The sequence below is a fragment of the Marmota flaviventris genome, chromosome 6 (assembly GCF_047511675.1).
Source record: "Marmota flaviventris isolate mMarFla1 chromosome 6, mMarFla1.hap1, whole genome shotgun sequence".
NCBI classification, from domain to species: Eukaryota; Metazoa; Chordata; class Mammalia; order Rodentia; family Sciuridae; genus Marmota; species Marmota flaviventris.
The window spans coordinates 55,936,276-55,958,226 of record NC_092503.1 but is presented as its reverse complement, the minus strand read 5'-3'; the positions used below and the strand labels follow the sequence as shown (position 1 = coordinate 55,958,226).

General features: G+C 36.9%; 1 protein-coding gene across 4 annotated transcripts in view; it reads right to left on the bottom strand.

Annotated features, from left to right (window-relative positions):
- Pdss2 (decaprenyl diphosphate synthase subunit 2) overlaps positions 1 to 21,951 on the bottom strand; it is a 280,419-nt gene that overhangs the window by 46,066 nt on the left and 212,402 nt on the right. For 3 of the 4 annotated variants that reach the window (XM_071613166.1, XM_071613165.1, XM_027928359.2), the window contains 2 exons: positions 9,771 to 9,944; positions 7,896 to 8,027 (listed from right to left, as the gene is read on the bottom strand). In XM_071613166.1, the coding sequence (XP_071469267.1) occupies positions 7,896 to 8,027; positions 9,771 to 9,944 (306 nt within the window). The remainder of the gene's footprint in view (positions 1 to 7,895; positions 8,028 to 9,770; positions 9,945 to 21,951) is intronic. The other variant, XM_071613167.1, reaches the window with a different exon arrangement.

Genomic DNA, 21,951 nt, shown 5'->3' with positions numbered 1-21,951 from the left:
AGTTCAAGTAAGCCACTGTGCCAAGCACTAAAGGTAATTCAAAGGTAAATTTGCCATTATCCCTCAGGATCTTACAATCAAATTTAAAACTGGGAGAGGAAAGGGTCACAAAAATAAACAGAAAGGTAAATAACATGCAAAAATTGGAAAGGGTACTAGAAGTAACCTTGAGACTTAGAATGGAATGTGTCAGATGCTTTGCAAATTGTATTCCCTATCTCTGTCTCCAAGGCATTCATAGAACAAGATCATTATCATACAGAGCTTTACAAAACATATATATTTCAATGTAGAAGATAAACTCAAGTAGTCTTCAATTTAGCCAGGCACAGTGGTACACACCTCTGATCCCAGCTACTAGGAAGCCCAAGGCAGGAGGATCGCAAGTTTAAGGATAGCCTGGGAAATTCAATGATACTGTGTCTCAAAATAAAAATTAAAAAGGCCTTTTAGGCAAGGATGTAGGGGGAAAGGCACACTCATCCATTGCTGGTGGGACTGCAAATTGGTGCAACCAATCTGGAAAGCAGTATGGTCATTCCTTAGGAAACTTGGAATGGAACCACCATTTGATTCAGCTATACTACTCCTTGGTCTATACACAAAGGACTTAAAAACAGCATACTACAGTGACGCAGCCACTTCAATGTTTACAGCTGCACAATTCACAATAGCTAAAATGTGGAACCAACCTAGATGCCCTTCAATAAATGAGTGGATAAAGAAACTGTGGTGTATATATACAATGGAATATTACTCAGCATTAAAAGAGAATAAAATTATGGCATTTGCAGGTAAATGAATAGAGTTGGAGAATATTGTGCTAAGTGAAATAAGTCAATCCCCAAAAATCAAAGGCCGATGTTCTGATAAGTGGATGCTGATCCCTAATGGGGGGTGGGGGGTGGGAAGAATGGAGGAATTTTGATTGGGCCAAGGGGAGGGAGGGGAGAGGAAGGTGCATGGGGGTAGAGAAGGTGGTATATGTATGACTGCACATGTGATGTGACTCTACATGTGTACAACCAGAGAAATGAAAAGTTGTGCTCCATTTGTGTATGATGAATCGACAGCTTTCTACTGTCATGTATAACTGATTGGAACTAATAAAAAATAAATTAAAAGAAAAGGCCTTGGGTTCAATGTGGGATGGTTGGGGAGGTTTGGGGATGGGTGGGAGAGGCATAGGGAAGAGTCTTTTATCTGAAGAATGTTGCCCTGACAGAAACTAATTTACTACTTATTTGCTTCGATGAATCCATTTTCTCTTTATCAGTAGATAGATATAAGGAGAAGGGCCTGAAGTCATTGGTGCAAACCAAAGCAGGCCTGGGGGTGGCAATAAACTACCAGTCTTTCCTGAAGGATTGAGGATTTAGAAATGACTACAGGATCTAGCTTGAAGGGTGGGACATCATTTTGTACAAAACATCTCAGGGTTTTCTGACCTCCACACTAGGTGTATTTGATTTATTTGAGTTATTGAGTTACTGGCCAAGATACGGGCTTCTTTAATGGATATCCATTTGAATCTAAAATGCAGATGCAGATAATAATTTTTGGGATGTTTCACCAGCTGCTGAGGAAATTGTGGACTGCTCTTGTCTATATTTACAACTTCGTAAGTTTGCAAAGAAACACAGCAGTTAAACATGTATCTTTGCTTTAAAATTTGTATCTATGTTATCCCTATGTGCACACTTACATAAGTGAATATCCAAGGGAGAGCTGCTAGCTGTCATTTAACACATTCAGCTGGATCTTTTTTACCAAAATGTAAATCTGCAACGTATTCTAATGCAACCCAATTAGAGTTAGTAGCACCATCTGTATATATACTTTCAGTTCAGCTGTCAAAAAACACACAAATACTCTCCAATAATATAATATTCAATAGTGGTATTATATTTCATTGTACCATACTTCACTTAACCTTTTTTACACTTTTAAATGGGTCACTTTTCATTTTCTGCCTTTCATAATTAACATTTTAGTAGATTTTTAAATATGCAAGTCTTTGCTTACATATTTGAGATTTTTCTTAGGATTGACTCCTGGAAGTGTAATTACATTATATTTTTAATTTCAAAGTTTTAAAATGAAAACAAATGGGATAGGTATGGGGGCTTAATTCAGTGGGAGAGTGCTTGCTTGCCTTGCATGTGTGACTGGGTCTGATCCTCAGCACCATAAAAACAAAAACAAAACAAATCCCAAAAAGGATACTAAAAAAGTCAAGCAGGACAAGACTTCTAAGAAAATAACATAGTAGTCTCTAGATCCCTTCTGTCTATCCATATCCTTTACTTCAGCTAGTTGTTCTGCTATTTATCTTCAAATATTGTCTTTTTAATTTTAAAAATTTCAACATCTATTGATTCTACACAAATGGAATATTTAGATCTCTTACATGACCAAACACTCTTTTTCTATCTTCCTTCCACTCAACTGGTTGGATTCAATTGGTTTAATATTGGTTAAATCAATATTCAGTATTTAGGAGCCCAACTGGCGCCAGATAGTCACCATGAAGTTCAACCTCTTCATGACCTTGGACTGCAGCAAAAACCACAAAAGGCACTTCAATGTCCCTTTGCACTTGTGCAGGAAGAGCATGTTTTCCCTTCTCCCTAAGGAGCTGTGGCAAAAGTACAGTGTCCATTCCTGCCCATCTGTAAGGACGACAAGGTCTGGGTGGTTTGAGGACACTACAAAGGTCAACAAATTGACAAGCTAGTCCACATGTACAGGAAAAACTATGTCATCTACATTGAGGCACCCAGTGTGAGAAGGCTACAGACATAAATGTCCACATGGGCATGCACGGAGCAGGGTGATTATCACCAGGCTAAAACTGGACGAGACTGGGAAAAGTTCTTGAATTCAAAGCCAAGACTCAATAAGCTTCAAGAAAAGCAAATATAAGGAATCACTTATTGAGAAAAAGCAAAAATGAATGTAACCTGTTGTGCAATCATGGGTTAACTAAAGACTTCTAGCCTAGCATGTGTTCCTTGGAACTTTCAAGATGTCTCTGGAATGTTTCATTTCCCTTTCATTTTGGCTCAATGAATCTACTTTTGCAATTTTGATTAACAATTTTATGAATAAAATTGGAAATGTTTCCCAATTCCAAAAGGCATTTGCTTCATTTTATAAATTAAATTCATTTATTACTTAAAATATCCAGGTTTTATATTTTATGCTATTATAAATATTATTATCTTAGCTATATAGAATATTATGATTACATTTTCTTATACATTTTTAATTTTTCACTACATCTAATAATTATTTCATTTTATTCTATACAATTATTTCATTTTATTCTATACATATACAGTATGTCTGTTTTAAAACATGACCTCCAAATTCTTTGACATTCTTGCTATATAAAGAGGTGAGGTCTATGATTTCTCACTTGATTTTGGGTAAGCTTATCCATGTCTTGATAAGAGATCATGGAAATGGCACTGACTTTTGAGGCTGGTCATAAGGAAGATGCAGCCTCTGCTTTGCATGGTAGAATATCTGTTTACAGTTCTGAACATTCCACTATTCTGAGGCTGCCATGCTGTGAGGAAGCCAAGCTAAGTGGAAGAAGGGTCATGCATGAGCATTCTGGATGGTTAGCAGTTTAATTTTTTAGGCATCTCAGCTTAGGTACCATTTATGAGTGAAAGAGCTTCTAGATGATTTTAGTCCCCAGCATTGTTGTTACCTCCAGCACCTGAATTTTTCCACCTAAGGCCCCAGATATCATGAAGCAGAGCCAAGTCATTCCAGTGTGCTCTGCCCAAATTCACAACTCCCAGAATCCACAAACAAAATAAAATGGTTATTGTAGGTAGCTAAGTTTTGTTCTAGCAATAATAACTGGGACAGTTATTATTTAGTTTTCCTTCCTTCCCTCCTCTTCCCCTCCTCCCTCACCATCTCTTCCTCTTCTTTTCTCTCTTTCTTTTTCAGGGATTGAACCCAGGGATACTTATTTACTGCACCACATTCACAGCCCTTTTTATTTTTTATTTAGAGATAGGGTCTCACTAAGTTGCTTAGGGTTTTGCTGGCTTTGAACTCACAATCCAATCCTCCTGCCTCAGCCTCCTGAGCTGCTGGGATCATAGGCGTTTGCCACCATGCCAGGCTGAACATTTAATTTTCTATGTATTTATAATTAATTCATCCCTGATTTGCAATATGATCAACCACATTGGGTGACTTATCAGTTCCATTTTTTTTTTTTTTCCCTTTAAGATATTTCTCCAGGAGATCTCTGTCCTCTTGTCCCAGTGTAGACTGGGTATATAGCCATCAGCCTAGGACTTGCTGGAATGACAGGGCAGCACATTACCTAAGAATGCAGATTTTATAGCTGGCTGCCTAGGATTCACCACTTGCTGGTTGTAAGACTGTGTGCAAATTACTTAATCTCTCTACTTCAGATTATTCATTAGACCAGTGCTTGACTTACAGTAAATGCTATTATTGTTGGCCTTATTATTATTTGTAACTCTTCCTTTTACATTGTCCTGGTAATTCCCAGGCCTTATGCATATGTATAATCCCATAGTTCCTACACTCCTTGGCTTTTTTCTCTGTCTTGGTTACTCCCCTGTCTTTATGGAATACTCACCAGCTCCCTGAAACAAAGGTGCATGAAAGGTAAGTTTTTTGGAATCTTATAGATGAGTTTAAAAAGTCTTCATATCATACTTGAAGATGACATGGCTGGCACAAAATTATAAATTGCAATTTCCTTTTTAGATTTTTTTTTTTTGTATTGGAGATTGAATCCATAGAGACTTTACCACTGAGTCACAGCCCCAGCGCTTTTTATTTTTTATTTTGAGATAGGGCCTTGCTAAGTTGCTGAGGCTGGTTTCAAACTTGCAATCCTTCTCTTGCCTCAGCCTCCCAAGTCACTGGGATTATAGGTGTGCACCACAGCACCCAACTTTCTCATTGAGTTTTGAAGATATTATTTCACTGTCTTGAAGGTTTCAGTGTTACAACTGAGATACCATTCTGATCCTTGCTCTTTTGAAAGAAAATTTCTTTTTTTTTTTTCCTAGAGATATTCTTTATCCCTATTCTTTTAAACTTTGATGATGATGTGACTTGGTGTGTTTCACGTTTTTTTTTTTTTTTTTTTGCACTAGGAAATTGAACCCAGGGTTTAACGCATGCTAAGCATAGACTCTATCACCCCAAGTCCCGTCTGAATCTTTTAAAATTCATTATTTAGGTTACCACCATTTCAATCTGGAAACTATGGCACTTCAGCCTTCAGTTCTCAGAATGTTTCTTTGTAAAAATGTCTTTTTTAAAAAGTTAAAAGTTTATTAATAGCCAGGTATGGTAGTGCATGCCTGTAATCCCAGTGGCTTGGGAGGCTGAAGCAGGAGGATGGAAGTTTCAAAGCCAGCCTCAGCAATTTAGCAAGGTTTTAAGGAACCAAGTGAGACCCCATGTCAAACAATAAAAAGGGTTGGAGATGTGACTCAGTGGTTAAGCACCCTTGAGTTCAATCCCTGCCCTCCCCCTCAAAAAAAAGTTACTTGTTTTTTTAAGATTCTAAGGATTGAACCTGGGGGGTTGGTTGGGGGGAGTTTACTGCTGAGCCACATCCCCAACACTTTTAAAATTGTAGACAGGGTCTTGCTAGGTTGCCAGGGCCTCAGTCTCCCAAGTAGCTGGGATTACAGGCATGTTCCATCATGCTCTGTGTACTTTCAAAATTTTATTAATTTTCTTTTTTTTAATTTATTTTTTAGTTTTAGATGAACACAATATCTTTATTTTATTTTTTTTATGTGGTGCTGAGGATCGAATCCAGTGCTGCATGCATGCAAGGTGAGCACTCTACCACTGAGTCACAACCCCAGCCCCGAAAATTTGATTAATTTTCTCACCTCCATTTTCAGTTTTCTCTGAAACATTTTTTTAATTGTCAATGGACCTTTATTTTATTTATTTATATGTAGTGCTGAGAATCAAATCTAGTGCTTCACACATGGTAGGCAAACGCTCTGCCACTAAACCACAACTCCAGTCCTCTCTGAGACTCTTAATACATGCAAGATCATGTAAGATTTCCTGAAAGAGTTTTTCTTATTTTCATATTTTGCTCACTTTTCAGAAAGATTTTCTCATTTGTGTCTTTCATGTTCCTTCTGATTAAAAAAAAAAATCTTGCTGGGCGTGGTAGCGCACCCCTAAAATCCCAGTGACTTAGGCAGGGGAGGTAGAAGGATTTTGAGTTCAAAGCCAGCTTCAATGAAAGTGAGGCACTAAGCAACTCAGTGAGACCCTGTCTCTAAATAAAATACAAAATAGGACTAGAGATGTGGCTTAGTGACTGAGTGCCCAGAGTTTATTCCCCGGTAGCCAACCCCCCGTTTCTCCCCCCCGCGCCCCGCAAAAAAACCCTGCAATTATATTTTTAAATTCTGATTTCTTGTTTTGAGGATGTTTATTTTTTGGGCACTGGGGATTATACCCCAGAGCACTCTACCTCTGAACTACATCCCCATTCTTTTTTTTTTGAGACAGGGGCTTGCTAAGTTGCCCAGGCTGGCCTCAAACTTTCAATCCTTCTGCCTCAATCTCCCAAGTGGTTGGGATTTAGGTGTGTGCCAATGTGCCAGGCTGGGTTGTCCTTTTCTATGTCTTTTTCTATATGTTACCTGTTTTTGTTTCATGGGTTTAACATCTTGCTAAGCATATATTAAGTGTTTCTAGAAATGTCTTTCTTTCCTCATATTTTTTGTTTCCTCTGGGTTCCCTTTTCATTAGTTTGCTTTTGACTTTTTCTTACAGAAGAGTCTTTTCTCAATGTCCTGTGGTCCTATGTTACCTTTCTGCTTCAAGTGAGTCAGCTGGAGATTCTGTTCATGTGGATACACTGAGGCTTGTCACTTGGTAGGGGATGGCTATAGGGAAGCTTGTGGATATGCATGTTTACTGAGAGGACCCCAAACACACCTATCTGCAGATCTTTTCTCCAGAATTCGACAGTTTCCTAAGAAATGACTCCCAATTTTCTATCTGGTAAATATGAGGGATTTTAATCTGGCGGCCAGCATTTTGAGAGTCCATGCAGAAAGACGACTGAGGGAGGGGAAATGTTATCTTTCAGAATGCAGATATTCATGTAGGCTCTCTGCTATAAATATGGCAGCTACCCCCACTTTCCCCATCCTCAGGCTGTGCCTGGTTTCCTAGTCAGAGCCTCAGATTAATCCAACCCATTACAACCACGAAGTTAAATAAATTCCATGAGACTTTGGATAAAAAAGCAAGAACTTCTGCACCAGAGTTTCTGCATTAAAATAAAACCAAAAAATTTCCTCATGTTTGACATCCCCAGACCCTCCCAAAATGTATGCAATTTACCTAATTCAAACGCCTTTACCCTTCCCACTTCATCATGCTGTTTTTTCTTTGATAATGCCTTAGAACAAGTGTTCAGGGTCCAAGTTTGTTTTAAAATAACCCAATGAGCTGACAGACGGAGCTCCTGGAATTCTGCAGCTTGTGCTAGAGTCCACAGATGGGAAATTGCTGTCAGCTAAAGGGTGGTGCTATTACCATAGCCCGATTGCTGAAGTCTTTAGAAAAAAATATCCCCTGCGTTAATTAGCATTCGCCACAGGCACTAGTGTTGTACTGCAGTACTGGAAGAACTCAGATAATAAGAGAACACAAGAGTGTAGTCTCTAACTTTTAACTAATATTTTACCTTTTAAAAATGTAGATTATAAAGAAAGAGTTTTGTCTGTTAAATAAATATGCTCCTTTATGGCTGATCTATACCCTTAAATCATCATGAAATAGATATTATGTTCTAAAATCAACTAACAGTACCTAAAATAGGAAAAATATTACTTTACCTCTTCGATCTGCTTAATCCACAAATCTCTTCCAAGAAACTCCTGATGTAAAACTACAGGAGCTGAGTTTAGATGAAAAGTCACACAGTCACTGGTCTTTTCTTTAATAAAAGGCTGGAGGTCAGAATTTATCTAAAAGGAGTAGTTAAAATAGTTCTATCAGTAAAATGTATACATAATAGTATGTTTTAGTCATATTCAGAAAGCACCAGTAATGCAGTAAAAAATGAAGTTTTAAGATGCACATTAGCAAGCTTTAATAAACAAAAGAACATTTTGGATTATTAACATTAACCTTTACAATTCTTTAGAATTAATTAATTTTCTCCATTAATACTTTTTTTTTTTTTGGTAGTGCTGGGGATCAAACCCAGGGCCTTCGCATGGTGTGTCCATGCTCTACCATTGAACTACATCCTAAGTCCCATTCATTTTTTTTCCTTTTTTGTCTCAGTCTCCCTTGCAGCTGGTTTTCAGGTGTGCATCATTACACCCAGTCTTATTTCTTTTTTATTTGGTAGCAACCTTTATTTTAATTAAGTTAAAAGGAAGGATTTAGATAAAGGTTTAATAAATATAATTACTTAATAAATTACATTTAATAAAATATGCAAAAAAACTCATCTGGAAGATATATATTATAATATATATATATTTCCCCCTCCCTTTTATGAGCTATTTAACACCTAAAAATATATACTAAATGAAAATTTTAAATCATTCATATATATGAAAGAAATAAATAGCTAGTTTTAGGCTATTTTATATGTGTGTGTGTATATATATATATATATATATACACACACACACACACACACACCATTTAAAAGAATCAGCAATTAAAATTGAAGCTTTCAGTTTTATTCAACATATTTTATAACTTCCCATAATTTATTTTACATAAGGAGCTATAATGCAATGGTATCAAAAATAACAAATATCAGGCTGGGATTGTGGCTCAGCAGTAGAGCGCTCGCCTCGTACCTGCGGGAGCCCGGTTAGATCCTCATCACTACATAAAAATAAAGGCATTGTGTTGTGTCCATCTACACCTAATAAATAAATAAATAAATATTTCTTAAAAACAAACAAACAAACAAACAAATATTCTCCCATTCTGTCAATGGGAATATTATATGTTATTTAATAATTTTAAGAGTTCTCTCAAGAACCCTTTCAGCTGGGCATGGTGGTACAGCTTGGGAGGCTGAGGCAGGAGGATCACAGGTTCAAAGCCAGCCTTAGTGAAAGTGAGGTGCTAAGCAACTCAGTGAGACCCTGTCTCTAAATAAAATACAAAATAGGACTGGGGATGTGGCTCAGTGGTCGAGTGCCTCTAAGTTCAATCTCTAGTCCCGCCTGTCCCCCCCGCCCCCCCCCAAAAAAAAAAAAAAAAACCCTTTCAGGTGGAAAGAAAAGACAAACATCAAAAATATGGCCTTTGGAAGGCTGAAACAGAAGGATTGCAAGTTCAAGGCTAACCTCAGCAACTTAGCAAGACCCTAAACAACCTAGTGAGACTATTTCAAAATAAAAAAATAAAAAGGGTTGGGGATATAGCTAAGTGGTAAATTGTCCCTGGGTTAAATCCCCAGTACTAAACAAAAAAACAAAACAAAACAAAACAAAACAAAAAACACCAAACAAAAAAACAAACAAACAACATGGCTTAAGTAAACTGTGGACTTCTGTCAAAATTATATAGTACTTAACAATCATACTGTTTATACTATACAATCACCATCTATGACTGACAGATTTTGAGCATACAAACATTTTTTGACATATAAAAGTAGCTTATTAAATGGCAAAAGGTTTTTTTGTATATCACTTTAGCTACTTAAGTATGGCAAAAGATAAAGGGTGTGCAAATACCTTATGACTCATGGCCATGTGCTTCCCATACTGAAATGCCATATCCTGAACCTCAGCATCATGCTTTGCTAATTCCATCGCAGCTTGGCAGCTCTTTGCTAGTAAGGCACCATGGGAGAGAAAAGTCTGCTCCTTCCAAGTTGATATTCCAATATCATCTGTGATATAATTTTCCTAAAATGTAACAAAAGCCAAGATTAAAAGCATTTTAGGAGTAACTTAATTGTTTCTGTTTTTGATGAATAAAAGAGTTAGGAAAAGAGCTATTCAAAACTGGCTAATGCAACAAAACAGAACTAAAAGATGCCGAATCTTGATTTTATAGTGTCTCACTAAGTTGCTTAGGGCCTCACTCATTTTCTGAGGTTGGCTTTGAATTTGTCTTCTCATGCCTCAGTTTCCTGAGTTGATGGGATTATAAGTATGAGCCACCACGACTGGCCTGAGAATGTATTTTAATATATAAAAAGTTAATATGTAGTAGTATGTAAACCACAGTATTTTTCCATTCACATTAAAGAGGCACTTGATAAAATTCAACTCCTATTCTTACCCACTAAATAAAATACAAAATAGGACTGGGGATATGGCTCAGTAGTCGAGTGCCCCTGAGTTTAATCCCTAGTACTGGGGATTTAATCCAGGGAGTGCGAAAAACGAGTAAAGTAGGAACTGATGTGTATTTCTTTTAACATGATGGGGATTGTGTGTGCGTGTGTGTATAAGCCCAAAACCAGCAAATACTTATGGAGAAATAGGAGCCTTCCTCACTAACATCAGGAATAAGACAGAAATGCACAACACCGCTGCTGTTTAACAATGTAATGAAAGAGACAGATGTATAAAGATTAGCAGGGAAGAGTTTATTGCTATTTGAAGACAATATAAACTGCAATGGGAAAACCGAGAGGCTCAACTAAAAAAATACTACAAACAAGATAATTGAGTAAGAGAGAGGTGTTAAAATTAATAATTTGTAATTAACATAATAAATGTATTAACCATAGATTTCATACATAAAAACTAATCAGAGAGTATTACAAACAGTATCTTCTCTTCCATTATACAAAAAGAAAGATTAAAAACTGGGAATAAACTTAAAATGTACAAAATTGTTATGAAGAAAATGTTACAATACTACTGAAGGAACAAAAGTGACTTGAGCTAGTGCTGTGGCACACACCTGTAATTCCAGCTAGAGGCTAAGACAGGAGAATTGTAAGTTCAAGGCCAACCTCAGCAACTTAGAGACCCTGACTCAATAAAGGGGGGGGGGCAGGATACAGGGATATACTTCAGTGGTAAAATGCCAAGTTCAATCCCCAGTACTTGGAGTGGGGAAAGTAACTTGAATGACTGTAAAGACATATGATGTTCAAAGACAGTAAGAGCTAACTAACCTCATAGTTCTCCAATGAAACTAACAATCTCCACAACACCCCAAATTAGGCAAGTTGATTCTAAAATTCATGTAGAAAAAAATAAACAAACAAAAATGGTAGGGAAAACCTTGAGAACAGAAGAGCAAGGTACTGTATGTATACATGGGGGAGGGGTGGAAAGGAAGAGCAAATTTTGTCTAGTCCTACCAGATACTGTGACATACTAAAAACCCTGTGTAATTTAAAAAACATGTACTTTTTAGACACACGGACAATGGAACAAAATAGAAGCTTCAGAAAGCAACCAAATTATATATAGGAATTCACTATATTTTAAGGAAAAGTTGGACTTCTCAGTAAATGGGTGGGGTAGGTATCATTTACTATAAAAAGCTATCTGGAAAAAATAAAGTCTAATCTGCATTTTATATCATTTACTAGGATAAACTCCAAATGGCAAAACCAAAACCAAACAAATAACTATACAACCTTCTGCAAGGTTAGAAGATTATCAAAGAAACAGCCGATAAATCTCCCTCCTTCATAAAGATGTCCACAGTCTTATCCCTGGTACCTAGGAAATGTTGTTGTACATGGCAAAAGGGACATTGCAGATGTGATTAGATTCAGGATAAGGATTTAAATTCAGGATTTTGAGATGGAAAATTAACTGAGTGGGTGAAATACAATCACAAGGTCAATATAAGAGGGGGGCATCAGAGTTTCGATGTCTTTCTTTCTCTCCCTCTTTTCACTTTCCTTTACTCTCTCTCCCACCCCCCCAACTGTTTTTTTTTTTTTTTGAGACATTGGGGATTGAACCCAGGGTGGTGCTACTACTAAGCTACTGAGCTATAACCCAAGCCCTTTTTGTCTTTTATTTTGAAAAAGGGTCTCACTCAGTTGAGCAGGCTGGCCACAAATTTGTAATCTTCCTGCCTCAGCCTCCTGAATTGCCCTCATGCCAACTTTCCTTTATCCTGCCTAATTTGGTCATAATGAAGAATTGAAATAATTCTCCTTTAATGTCTCACTCCTACTCATAGAATCAAGATAAACTTCATAGCACTACATTTAAGGTCTTCCTTTTTTTTTCCCCCTCTTTGGTACCGGGGATTGAACCCAGGGGAGCTTAACCACTGAGCCACATCCCCAGCCCTCTTTTTAAAATTAAATTATTTATTTATTCTAATTTGTTATACATGATGGCAGAAAGCAATTCATTTCATATTATACATTTAGAGCACAATTTTTCAAGTCACTGATTGTACACAAAGTATTTCCACACCATTTGTGTCTTCATACATGTACTTAAGGTTAATGATGTCTAACTCATTCCACCATCATTTCTACTGCCTTACCCCCTGCCTTCCCTTCTCTCCCCTTTGCCCTATCTAAAGTTCCTTCATTCTTCCCTTGCTTTCCCCCCATCGCCATTATGAGTCAGCTTCCTCATATCAAAGGAAACATTCGGCCTTTGGTTTTCTGGGATTGGCTTGCTTCACTTAGCATTGTATCCTCCAACTTCATCCATTTACCTGCAAATGCCATGATTTTATTCTCTTTTAATGCTGAGTAATGTTCTATTGTGTATATATACACAAAAGTTTCCCTATCCATTCATCTACTGAAAGGCATCTAGGTTGGTTCCACAGTTTATCTATTGTGAATTGTGCTGCTATAAACATCGATATGGCTGTGTCACTGTAGTATGCTGTTTTTAAGTCCTTCACCCAGCCCTCTTTTATATTTTATTTAGAAACAAGATCTTGCTGATTGCTTAGGGCCTCACAAAGTTCTGAGGCTGGCTGACTGCTTAGGGCCTCACAAAGTTCTGAGGCTGGCTTTGAACTCACCATCCTTCTGAGTCTGCCTCCCAAGTCACTGGGATTCTAGGCGTAAGCTCTGATGCCTGGCTTAAGGCCTTCCTTTTAAGTTAGCAAGCAGCAATTCTTAGTTCCATCTCCTATCCAAAATATTCCCTATTTTATTCACACAGGACAATTGGTTGTTTCTGAAGTAGAATATATACTTTTGCATTTGTACAAATTTTAAAATATCATTCTCTACAAAGGAAATATCATTTCCTCACATTCCTTGCCAGGAAATTGAATCAATTCAGTACAAATATAATTTCTTTGAGGAATATCAAATATCAAAATATCTCCACAAATATTTTCTTCTTTTGATGAATATTACCTGAGTTATATTTTAACAGAGTACTTAATTCTCTTCAAATTTTATAATTGCTTACACAGCTATTTCCCCAAAGGCTAGTCTTAGTTATCTTTTTTTATTTTATTCACTAAAGTTATATTTATTTCAATAAATGTTTGCTGAATGAATAGAGCCCAGTTTACCTATTGTAGTTATTTTTAAAATTCTTTTTAGTTCTTGATGGACCTTTCTTTAATTTATCTATATGCAGTGCTGAAAATCAAACCCAGTGCCCCACATATGCTAGGCATGCACACTACCACTGAGTTATAATCCCAGCCCATTTGTAGTAATTTCTAAGTAGCTGTTTATCTTTTTTTAATTTTAAAAGCTGATGGGTAGACATATTCAGACAATGGCATGCTATTCAGCAATAAAAAGAATGGAGCTACCACTACATGCTATTCCATGGATGAATCTCAAAAGCACTATGTTAAGTGAAAAAAGTCAGACACAAGAGACCTATATATTTTACATGATTCCATTTATATGAAATGTAGGTTAGTGGTTGTCCAGGGCTGGAGGTTGGGGACTATAAACGGGCATGAGAGACCATATAGAAGTATGTGTGAAAACTGGCTTATGGTGATGGTCATATCACTTTTTAGTTACTCAAAAATTATGGAATTATATGTTGGAAGTTGGTGAATTTTATATGTAAAAGGCATCTCAATAAAGCTTAAAGAAAAAAGGTAAGGCTGGAGATTTGGCTCAGTGGTAGAGCACTTGCCTAGCACGTGTGAGGCACTGGGTCAATTCTCAGCACTACATATGAATAAATAAAATAAAGATTCATCAATGATTAATAAAAATATTTAAAAAGAGCTAATGGAGATAATATTTTCCATTTCGTGTTCTAAAATAGTTAATTTAACTTTTAAAAAATTTACATGATCATCATTTAACTTTTAATGATTGGTATATCAACTTCATTTATTCATACACAAACATTAAGGTTCTATCATGGGTCGGGATCTTTGTAAAATAATTTAGATATGAAGATTAATAGTCTATCCTCAAGAAGCTCACAGTTCAAGGACAGATTGTATATAGATATATATAGGTATATATACCTACATATTGATATGTAGAAATAAATATACAAATGTAGATATCCTCATACAGGATATATAGATAATTCCATTTCAGAATAATAATTGCAGGATCTCTGATGAGCAAAGATTCAGTTTTGTTCATTATATATTTCTTACGGGAATTTAGAGATTTTATTTCATAATTTTCACACTTTAAATTATGCAAGTAACACATGATCATAGAAAAAAATTAAGAAATTCAGAAACCAAGAAACAATTAATTTATAGTCCCCTGAAATCTACTGCCACCAGTTAATTGCACCATAAGTTAATAATTCTGTTCCTAAGTTAATCAGAAATGTTATTCCCTGAACATTAAGTTATTACCTATTGTGAACTTGGTTATTAATGAAACAAAATCCCCCTATTCATTTTTACCAGCTTGTCATGTATATACTAAGAGAACATGCTCTGTTCTTTTAGGAACAAAGGGAAAGTTAATGTACAATGTAAAATATGGAGATAAGATAACCACATCTATACCAGACTTTTTACTCTCCAGATATATAGAATTGGTATGAAATGAATGAATAATCAGAGTGAATGAGATTTAAATATGCATACAGCATCAAGTTATATAGATGTAGTTTTTGCTGTTGTTTTGGTACTAGGGATTGAATTTAGGGGTGCTTTACCACTGAATCACATCCCTAGCCCTTTTTATTTTTTGAGACAGGGTCTCATTAAGTTGTTTAGGGTGTCACTAAATTGATGAGGATAGACTTGAACTTACAATCCTCCTGCCTCAATCATCCAATTCTCTAGAATACATGCAGTTTTTACTGAAAATTTATTATATATTAAAAAATGATATAGTCAGTGAATATTTACTTTTGACTTATTTCCTTATTTTCAGGAAGGTAAGTCAATATACTTATTGAATGACTATCAGAACTTCAATAATTTAGAAAAATAAAGGTCTCATGACTTTTTTGCTCAAGTAAAGCAGGTTTAAATATGGGAAAAAAACCATAAACCTGAAGTTTATAAGATGATGTTTGCCCAAGAGGGTGGCATTGGTGGTATCACTCAGATGTAACATGCTACTTTGCTACTTTATTGCCTGACAAACACATACTTTGAGTTGCTTTTTTCCTGGTGGTGATGCATTTGTATGTATTCATAGGAGACCAAAGTACATTTGTGAAAGTGGCTGTCTGGGATTAAAGGTCAGGTCCATGGCCACAGAATAAAGGCAAACTAATTGGCCTGGGAAGATATCAAAGCTAACAAGAACCTGTCGGGCCAAATTGCTCCCTTTCACATGATCAGAAGAGAAGAGTTTTGGAACTCAGCAGCTAGTTATCCATGGAGATAAAAGTACTTTTAGAAAAGTATGCAGAGGCTGGGGATGTGCTCAGTGTTGGAGCACATGCTAAGCACGTGTGATCATGTTGATCCCAACACCACACACACAAATACACGCAATGCAAATATTTCTTGTTTCCCTGCTCTCTACTTCAGGTTCATACTCTGGGCCACTGCCTTTATAAATGTAATCTGAATTTGGGCTGGATAAGTGACTAGATCTCACTAATGCCACATTTCATTATTTTTATTTTCCTGATGCTGGGAATAAAACCAGGGACTTATACATGCTAGGCAAGTGCTCTACCACTGAGCTATACATCCATTGCCCTCACACATTTCACTATTTCAAATGTTTTCTTTGAACTGTTCTTTTCAAATATTTTCAGAAGACAGCCAAAACAGTCTTTTTATGTATATACATAAATTATATATACATATATTAAAATTATATACATATAGCACACTATATTTTGTATATGTATAATATACATAGATATAAATATACATATATAAAATCATATAAAATATTTATATAATTATATATATAATTTTCATATATAAAAATTTATTAAAACCTTTTACAAGCTGGGCTTGATGGCGCACACTCGTAATCCCAGCAGTTCGGAAGCCCAGGAGGCTGAGGCAGGAAGATCACAAGTTCAAAGCCAGCCTCAGCAATGGCAAGGTGCTAAGCAACTGAAACCCTGTCTTTAAATAAAATACAAAATAGAGCTGGGGATATGGCTCAGTGGTTGAGAGTTCCTAAGTTCAATCCCTAGAACTCCCCCTCAAAAAAAAATACCCAAAGCCAACCTCAGCAAAGGTGAGATCCTAAGCAACTCAGTGAGACCCTCTTTCTAAAAAAATACAAAACAGGGTTGGGGATGTGGCTCAGTGGTTAGTGCTTTTGAGTTCAATCCCCAGTATCCCCCCACAAAACAACAACAAAAAATCATTTTACATATATAAAATTATGTATATACACACGTATATACATGTATATAGTCTTTTTTTTAAAAATATTTATTTATTTATTTATTTTAGTTCTCGGCGGACACAACATCTTTGTTTGTATGTGGTGCTGAGGATCGAACCCGGGCCGCACGCATGCCAGGCGAGCGCGCTACTGGTTGAGCCACATCCCCAGCCCCTGTATATAGTCTTTATACATGTATATATAAAATTAAAATTAAATTAAAAATTAATTTTATATATACACATAAAGATTATATAATATATATACATGTATAAATAAATAAATCAAGCATAGGAAGCTTTCAATAAATCTCTACAATTAGGGATTAGAAGGAAGCAAGAAGAATGGAATCTAATATTTCCTGAGAGCTAATTACATGAGGATACTTTTGCATTATTTATCATATCAGCCCTCAAAAATCTTAAGCATCATCATTCCCATTTAATAGATAAGGAGGTTAAGGAGGTCAAGAATGTAGTTTGATCAAGATCAGACAGTACTATTAAGTAGCAGAGATGAGTCTCAGATGTATAGCAATTGGATTCTATTGCTTAACACATAATAGAAATATATGCAATGCTTAATATTTTTATGGTTTAAGAGTAGGTTGTGTTAAAGAGGAAATGACATATCTCATCAACGCATCAAAAAGGCATTCAAACCTGTAAATTAAACCTTTCAATAATATTCATTGAAGAGACATGGGCATACGAGAAAAAAGAAACAATAGGTAAATATGTTTTCAGGAATCCAGAGGGAGAGGGAAAAGTATAGTATTTTAACAACATCATCTAATAGGATGAAATATTTTGCTTTGATTTATATTGCAGTCAAATAGGAGATAATAAAATAACAATTTGGAAGCTTGACACCCATGTAAATCATGGGGAAAAAAGCTAGTAAGATTTACTAAAGGCTCTTTTTAAATGTTTCTATTCAAGGAATAGAGCTGTTAAAAATTTTACTCGTGAGTTAGACAGAAGGGTTGACAAGGAATTTAAAATGTAAGAACTCCTTGGTTAGCGCTGATCGGCCCCTTCCTTCCCTCTCCACCAGTCAGTTCTTGTTAAGCTATATGGGGAACAAGCATGCTGAAGAGGAGGGGTCTGGATGGAGGAAGGAATTCTATTTTACAGCAAGAAATCTTACCACTAGTAGGTACTACGCCTGGGATGGGGGGAGGTTTGAAAGCTACAGGGCAGGAGATATTTCTGGGACAGATTGTATAGTAGTGGCAGAGGGAAATCTGAGTAACTCTTTGAGATAAACTAACTGGACAGCACTAAAGAGAAATAGCCTGTTTGAAAATGCATAGTGTAGGTTGGTGCTTGACATACCGTGGGAATGTACAATCGATGCAGTTCACTAATTTTTGTGGTTATTTAGTACATACCAGACACTGTGGATTTAAGAATTAGGCATTAATTTTTGATATTAGGATAAGTTCAGCAGGGGATTATAAAGCAAATGGGTATGTGAAAAGTCCAGAGACAGGGTTAAAAGAGGCTTTAGTGATGACTCTTCACTGAGTCTGTTTCTGAATAACAAACTGGAATTGGCTAGGAAGATAATACAGGGGATGATTTCGAGGCATCAATACTAGCCTATATTGTTGAAATAATATATAGTGGGAGATGTAGGTAAAGAAAGCCAGTGGGGTGTAAGAGGCCCTGAGCTTTGGATCATATCAATTAGGTACTGTGAACTGTTTTCAGTAGGAAACGACATGATCACATGTACAATTTAGATGGGTTGAGTAGGAATGAGGTTAACATGGTGGCCAGTGGGGACTGAGTGCAAGAGCAATATGCACTGCTCAAAAAGTGAAACAAGATCCCTCCTTACTGTGGACAGGGCAGAATTCTCTACCCCTTTACTAACAAAATCCTTATTTTATTAGTTATTTTATTTTATTATTTACTGTTCCTACCAAATATTAATTTAGAAATGGGTGTATGGTAAATCTAGCCATTGAAATATGAAAGAAATCTACCAGAAAGTTTCAAGAGACCCAGGTAAAAATGAAAACTGTCTCTTCTGGAGATTGCACAGTCTTAATCAGACATACTGAGGGCCATTGAGGCTAAACTGCCACCAGCCTGATAATAAATATGACATTAAAGACATCAAAGAGATAGAAAAGGATCTTGATACTATCAAATTGGCATGTAAACCATCTTTTTTTCTTACTTTTGTGTTAATTTTACTGAGTTTTCAATTTTTTTGCTCCTGAAAACACTTCAGTGAATTCACTTCCTAAGATGAAAAGGTTTACATTACAGGAAGTCTGTACATGGTAACATTAACAACTACTAAAACATTTTAGGAGAATTTTTTCACGATAGTGTATTAGTTATCTGTTGATCTATAATAACCCCCCTCCCCACTTGTTGTATTAAAACAACATTTATGGGCTGGGGTTGTAGCTCAGTGATACAGCACATGCCTCACATGCACGAGGTACTGGGTTCAATCTTCAGCACCACATAAAAATAAATACATAAAGATACTGTATTGTTTCCATCTTCAACTAAAGAAATAGTTTTTAAAAATTTGTTATTTCAGTTTCTGAGGATCATTAATCCAGGAATAGCTCAGTAAGGTGGCTGTAGCTACTGTCATATAAAGGGGCTGAAGAATCTGCTTCTAAGCTCATGTAAGTGCTTGCTGGCCATAGGCTTTAGCTCCTTGCCACACAGGCCACTCTGTGGGTCTACTCACATGATCTCATAGCTAGCTTCCCTTGGTGTAAGTGACCCAAGAAGAGTAAGAGCACATACAAGAAGGAAGCTTCATAATCATTTATAAACTAATATTGGAAGTGCCATACCATCATTTCTGCTATATGCAATTGGTTGACAGATCAACCCTAGTACAATGTTGGCAGTGATCACATGAGCAATATTAAGAGGTAGGATTCATTGGTGATGATCTTAGAGGATGCTTACTTACTACAGATGGAGTCTACAATGAGAATTAATTGGTCAACAGACCTGAACATTTTAAAGTCCCTTAAAACATTCTACCCAACTGTTTTCTAGAAAAGATCTTCTGATGTACATACTGACCAGCCAAATTTGAGACTGTCTTACCAGTGTATTTCAGGCTACAAAGATTGTAGGTACAAAAGAAAATGGCATACCTAAGGCTACTAGGCTGAATCCAGATAGCGATGGGGAGTATGTCAAGGTGAAGCTAGAGGGACACATTGGGGTCAGGCTAAAGTGTATTTTCATTCATTTCTGGGATTTTGTCCCCCCCTTCCACAAGAGCAATGGGATGTCATTAGATGGGGGTGGGGTGGGGAGTAGAAATGGAGCATCAGTATTTTTAAATCTCTGCCAGTGTGGAGAACAGACTAGGATTAGAGGTGTATTAGTTAACTTTCCATTACCGTAAAAAATACCTGAGTAATCAATTTAAACTGAGGAATAGTTTTGGAGGTTTAAGTCGATGGTTGCTTTGCCATTTTGCTTGTGCCTGTGGTGACACAGTATATCCTGGTAGGAACGCGTGGTAGAGGAAGGCTTTTTACTTCATGGTGGCCCGGAAGCAGAGAGGCAGAGGAAGAGCCAGGGTCCCAGTATCCCCTTGAAGGGTACACTCCAAGCAACCTAAGTCCCTTCCATTAGGCCCCATCTCCTAAAAATTTCACTACTTCCTAAAAGCACCATGGCCTGGGGACCAAGCCTTCAATGCACGGGCCTTTGGGGGAAATTCAAGATCCAAACTACAGCAGGCGGACTATCTACAGGTTAGCAAATGAGGAGGTTGCTTGGAGTATCTCTGAGAAGAGATGAAGGCATCTTAACCACAGGCGGGCAGCCAGCATCTAACACCAGGGTAAGCAGATGCAGGGTAAAGTCAGTTTAGCTTGTGCCATTGATGGCAGGGGAGTGAGGGCATGAACAAAGTGGTAGAGCACTTGCCTGGGCACGCATAAGGCCCTGGGATCAGTCCCTTGCGCCATGAAACAAACAAATGAACAAAAAGAATTATAAAGGTACCACTCTTGACTACTGTTACAGATGAATGAGTATGTCCCTGCCCCCACCCTCCAATTCTAATGTTGACGCCCTAATCCTCAGTGTGACTGTGTAAAGCAAGAAAGCAATTAAATGAGGTCATAAGGGTAGACCCCTGATCTAACAGGATTACTGTTCTTATCGAATGTCCTTGATTGTTATTAGATACTAAGGAGTTTACTAGTGCTTTTTGTTATGTGAGGACACAGCTAGGTGATGTTAGCAAGTCAGGAAGAAATCCCTTACCAGAAACCAAATTGGTTAGAAACTTTCTCTTGGGACTTCTAGCCTCCAGAACTGTAAGAAAATAAATTTATTCTGTAGGCTGATCGCAAGTTTGTGGACAGCCTGGTTAACTTATAATTTGTCTCAAAATAAAATAAAAAGGGCTGCGCTGAGGTAGAGCACTCGCCTGGCACGTGTGAGGCATTGAGTTCAATCCTCAGCACCACATAAAAATAAATAAATAAAAATAAAGGTATTGTGTCCAACTAAAAAAAAAAGTACTGAGGATGTAGCTCAATGGCACTTGCCTAATATATATGAGGCCCTGGGTTCTATGACCAGCACCACAAAGAAAGGAAGGGAGGATGGAAGAAAGGAAGGATGGAAGGAAGAAAAGAAGGAATTTTATGTTGTTTATGGAAGCTCAAGTTGACTAATACAACTATATTTTAGGATTCAATCCATGATACTTTGAAAGCATATTTATACTGTTCCTCCCCATGTCTTTTAGCATGGACTTAACAACTATCATATTAATATACTGTCTTAAAATTTGTTGAAAAATCCATATTCTGGTTATCTATTTTTTACATAACAAACCATCCCAAAACTTGCTGGCATAAAACAACCACCATTTTTTTATGCTCACAGATTCTGTGGGTCAGGATTAGACAAGTCACAATGAAGATGACATATCTCTGCTCTACGATGTCTGGGGCCACAATTTGGAAGACCAGATAAGTTGGGGATGATTCAGAGAGCTGGGGATGATTTGGTTGGTTGGGATACAGAATGGCTGAATTACAGGGATCCACTTCCAATAAGATTGCTTCTTAACCCCCACATCACTCAGGTCCATCTGGGACTGATGACTAGAGCACCTACCCACGATGTCTACATGTGGCTTCTCAAAGCATGGTGGTTACTTCCAAGGGGGCGCTGTGTTTCAAG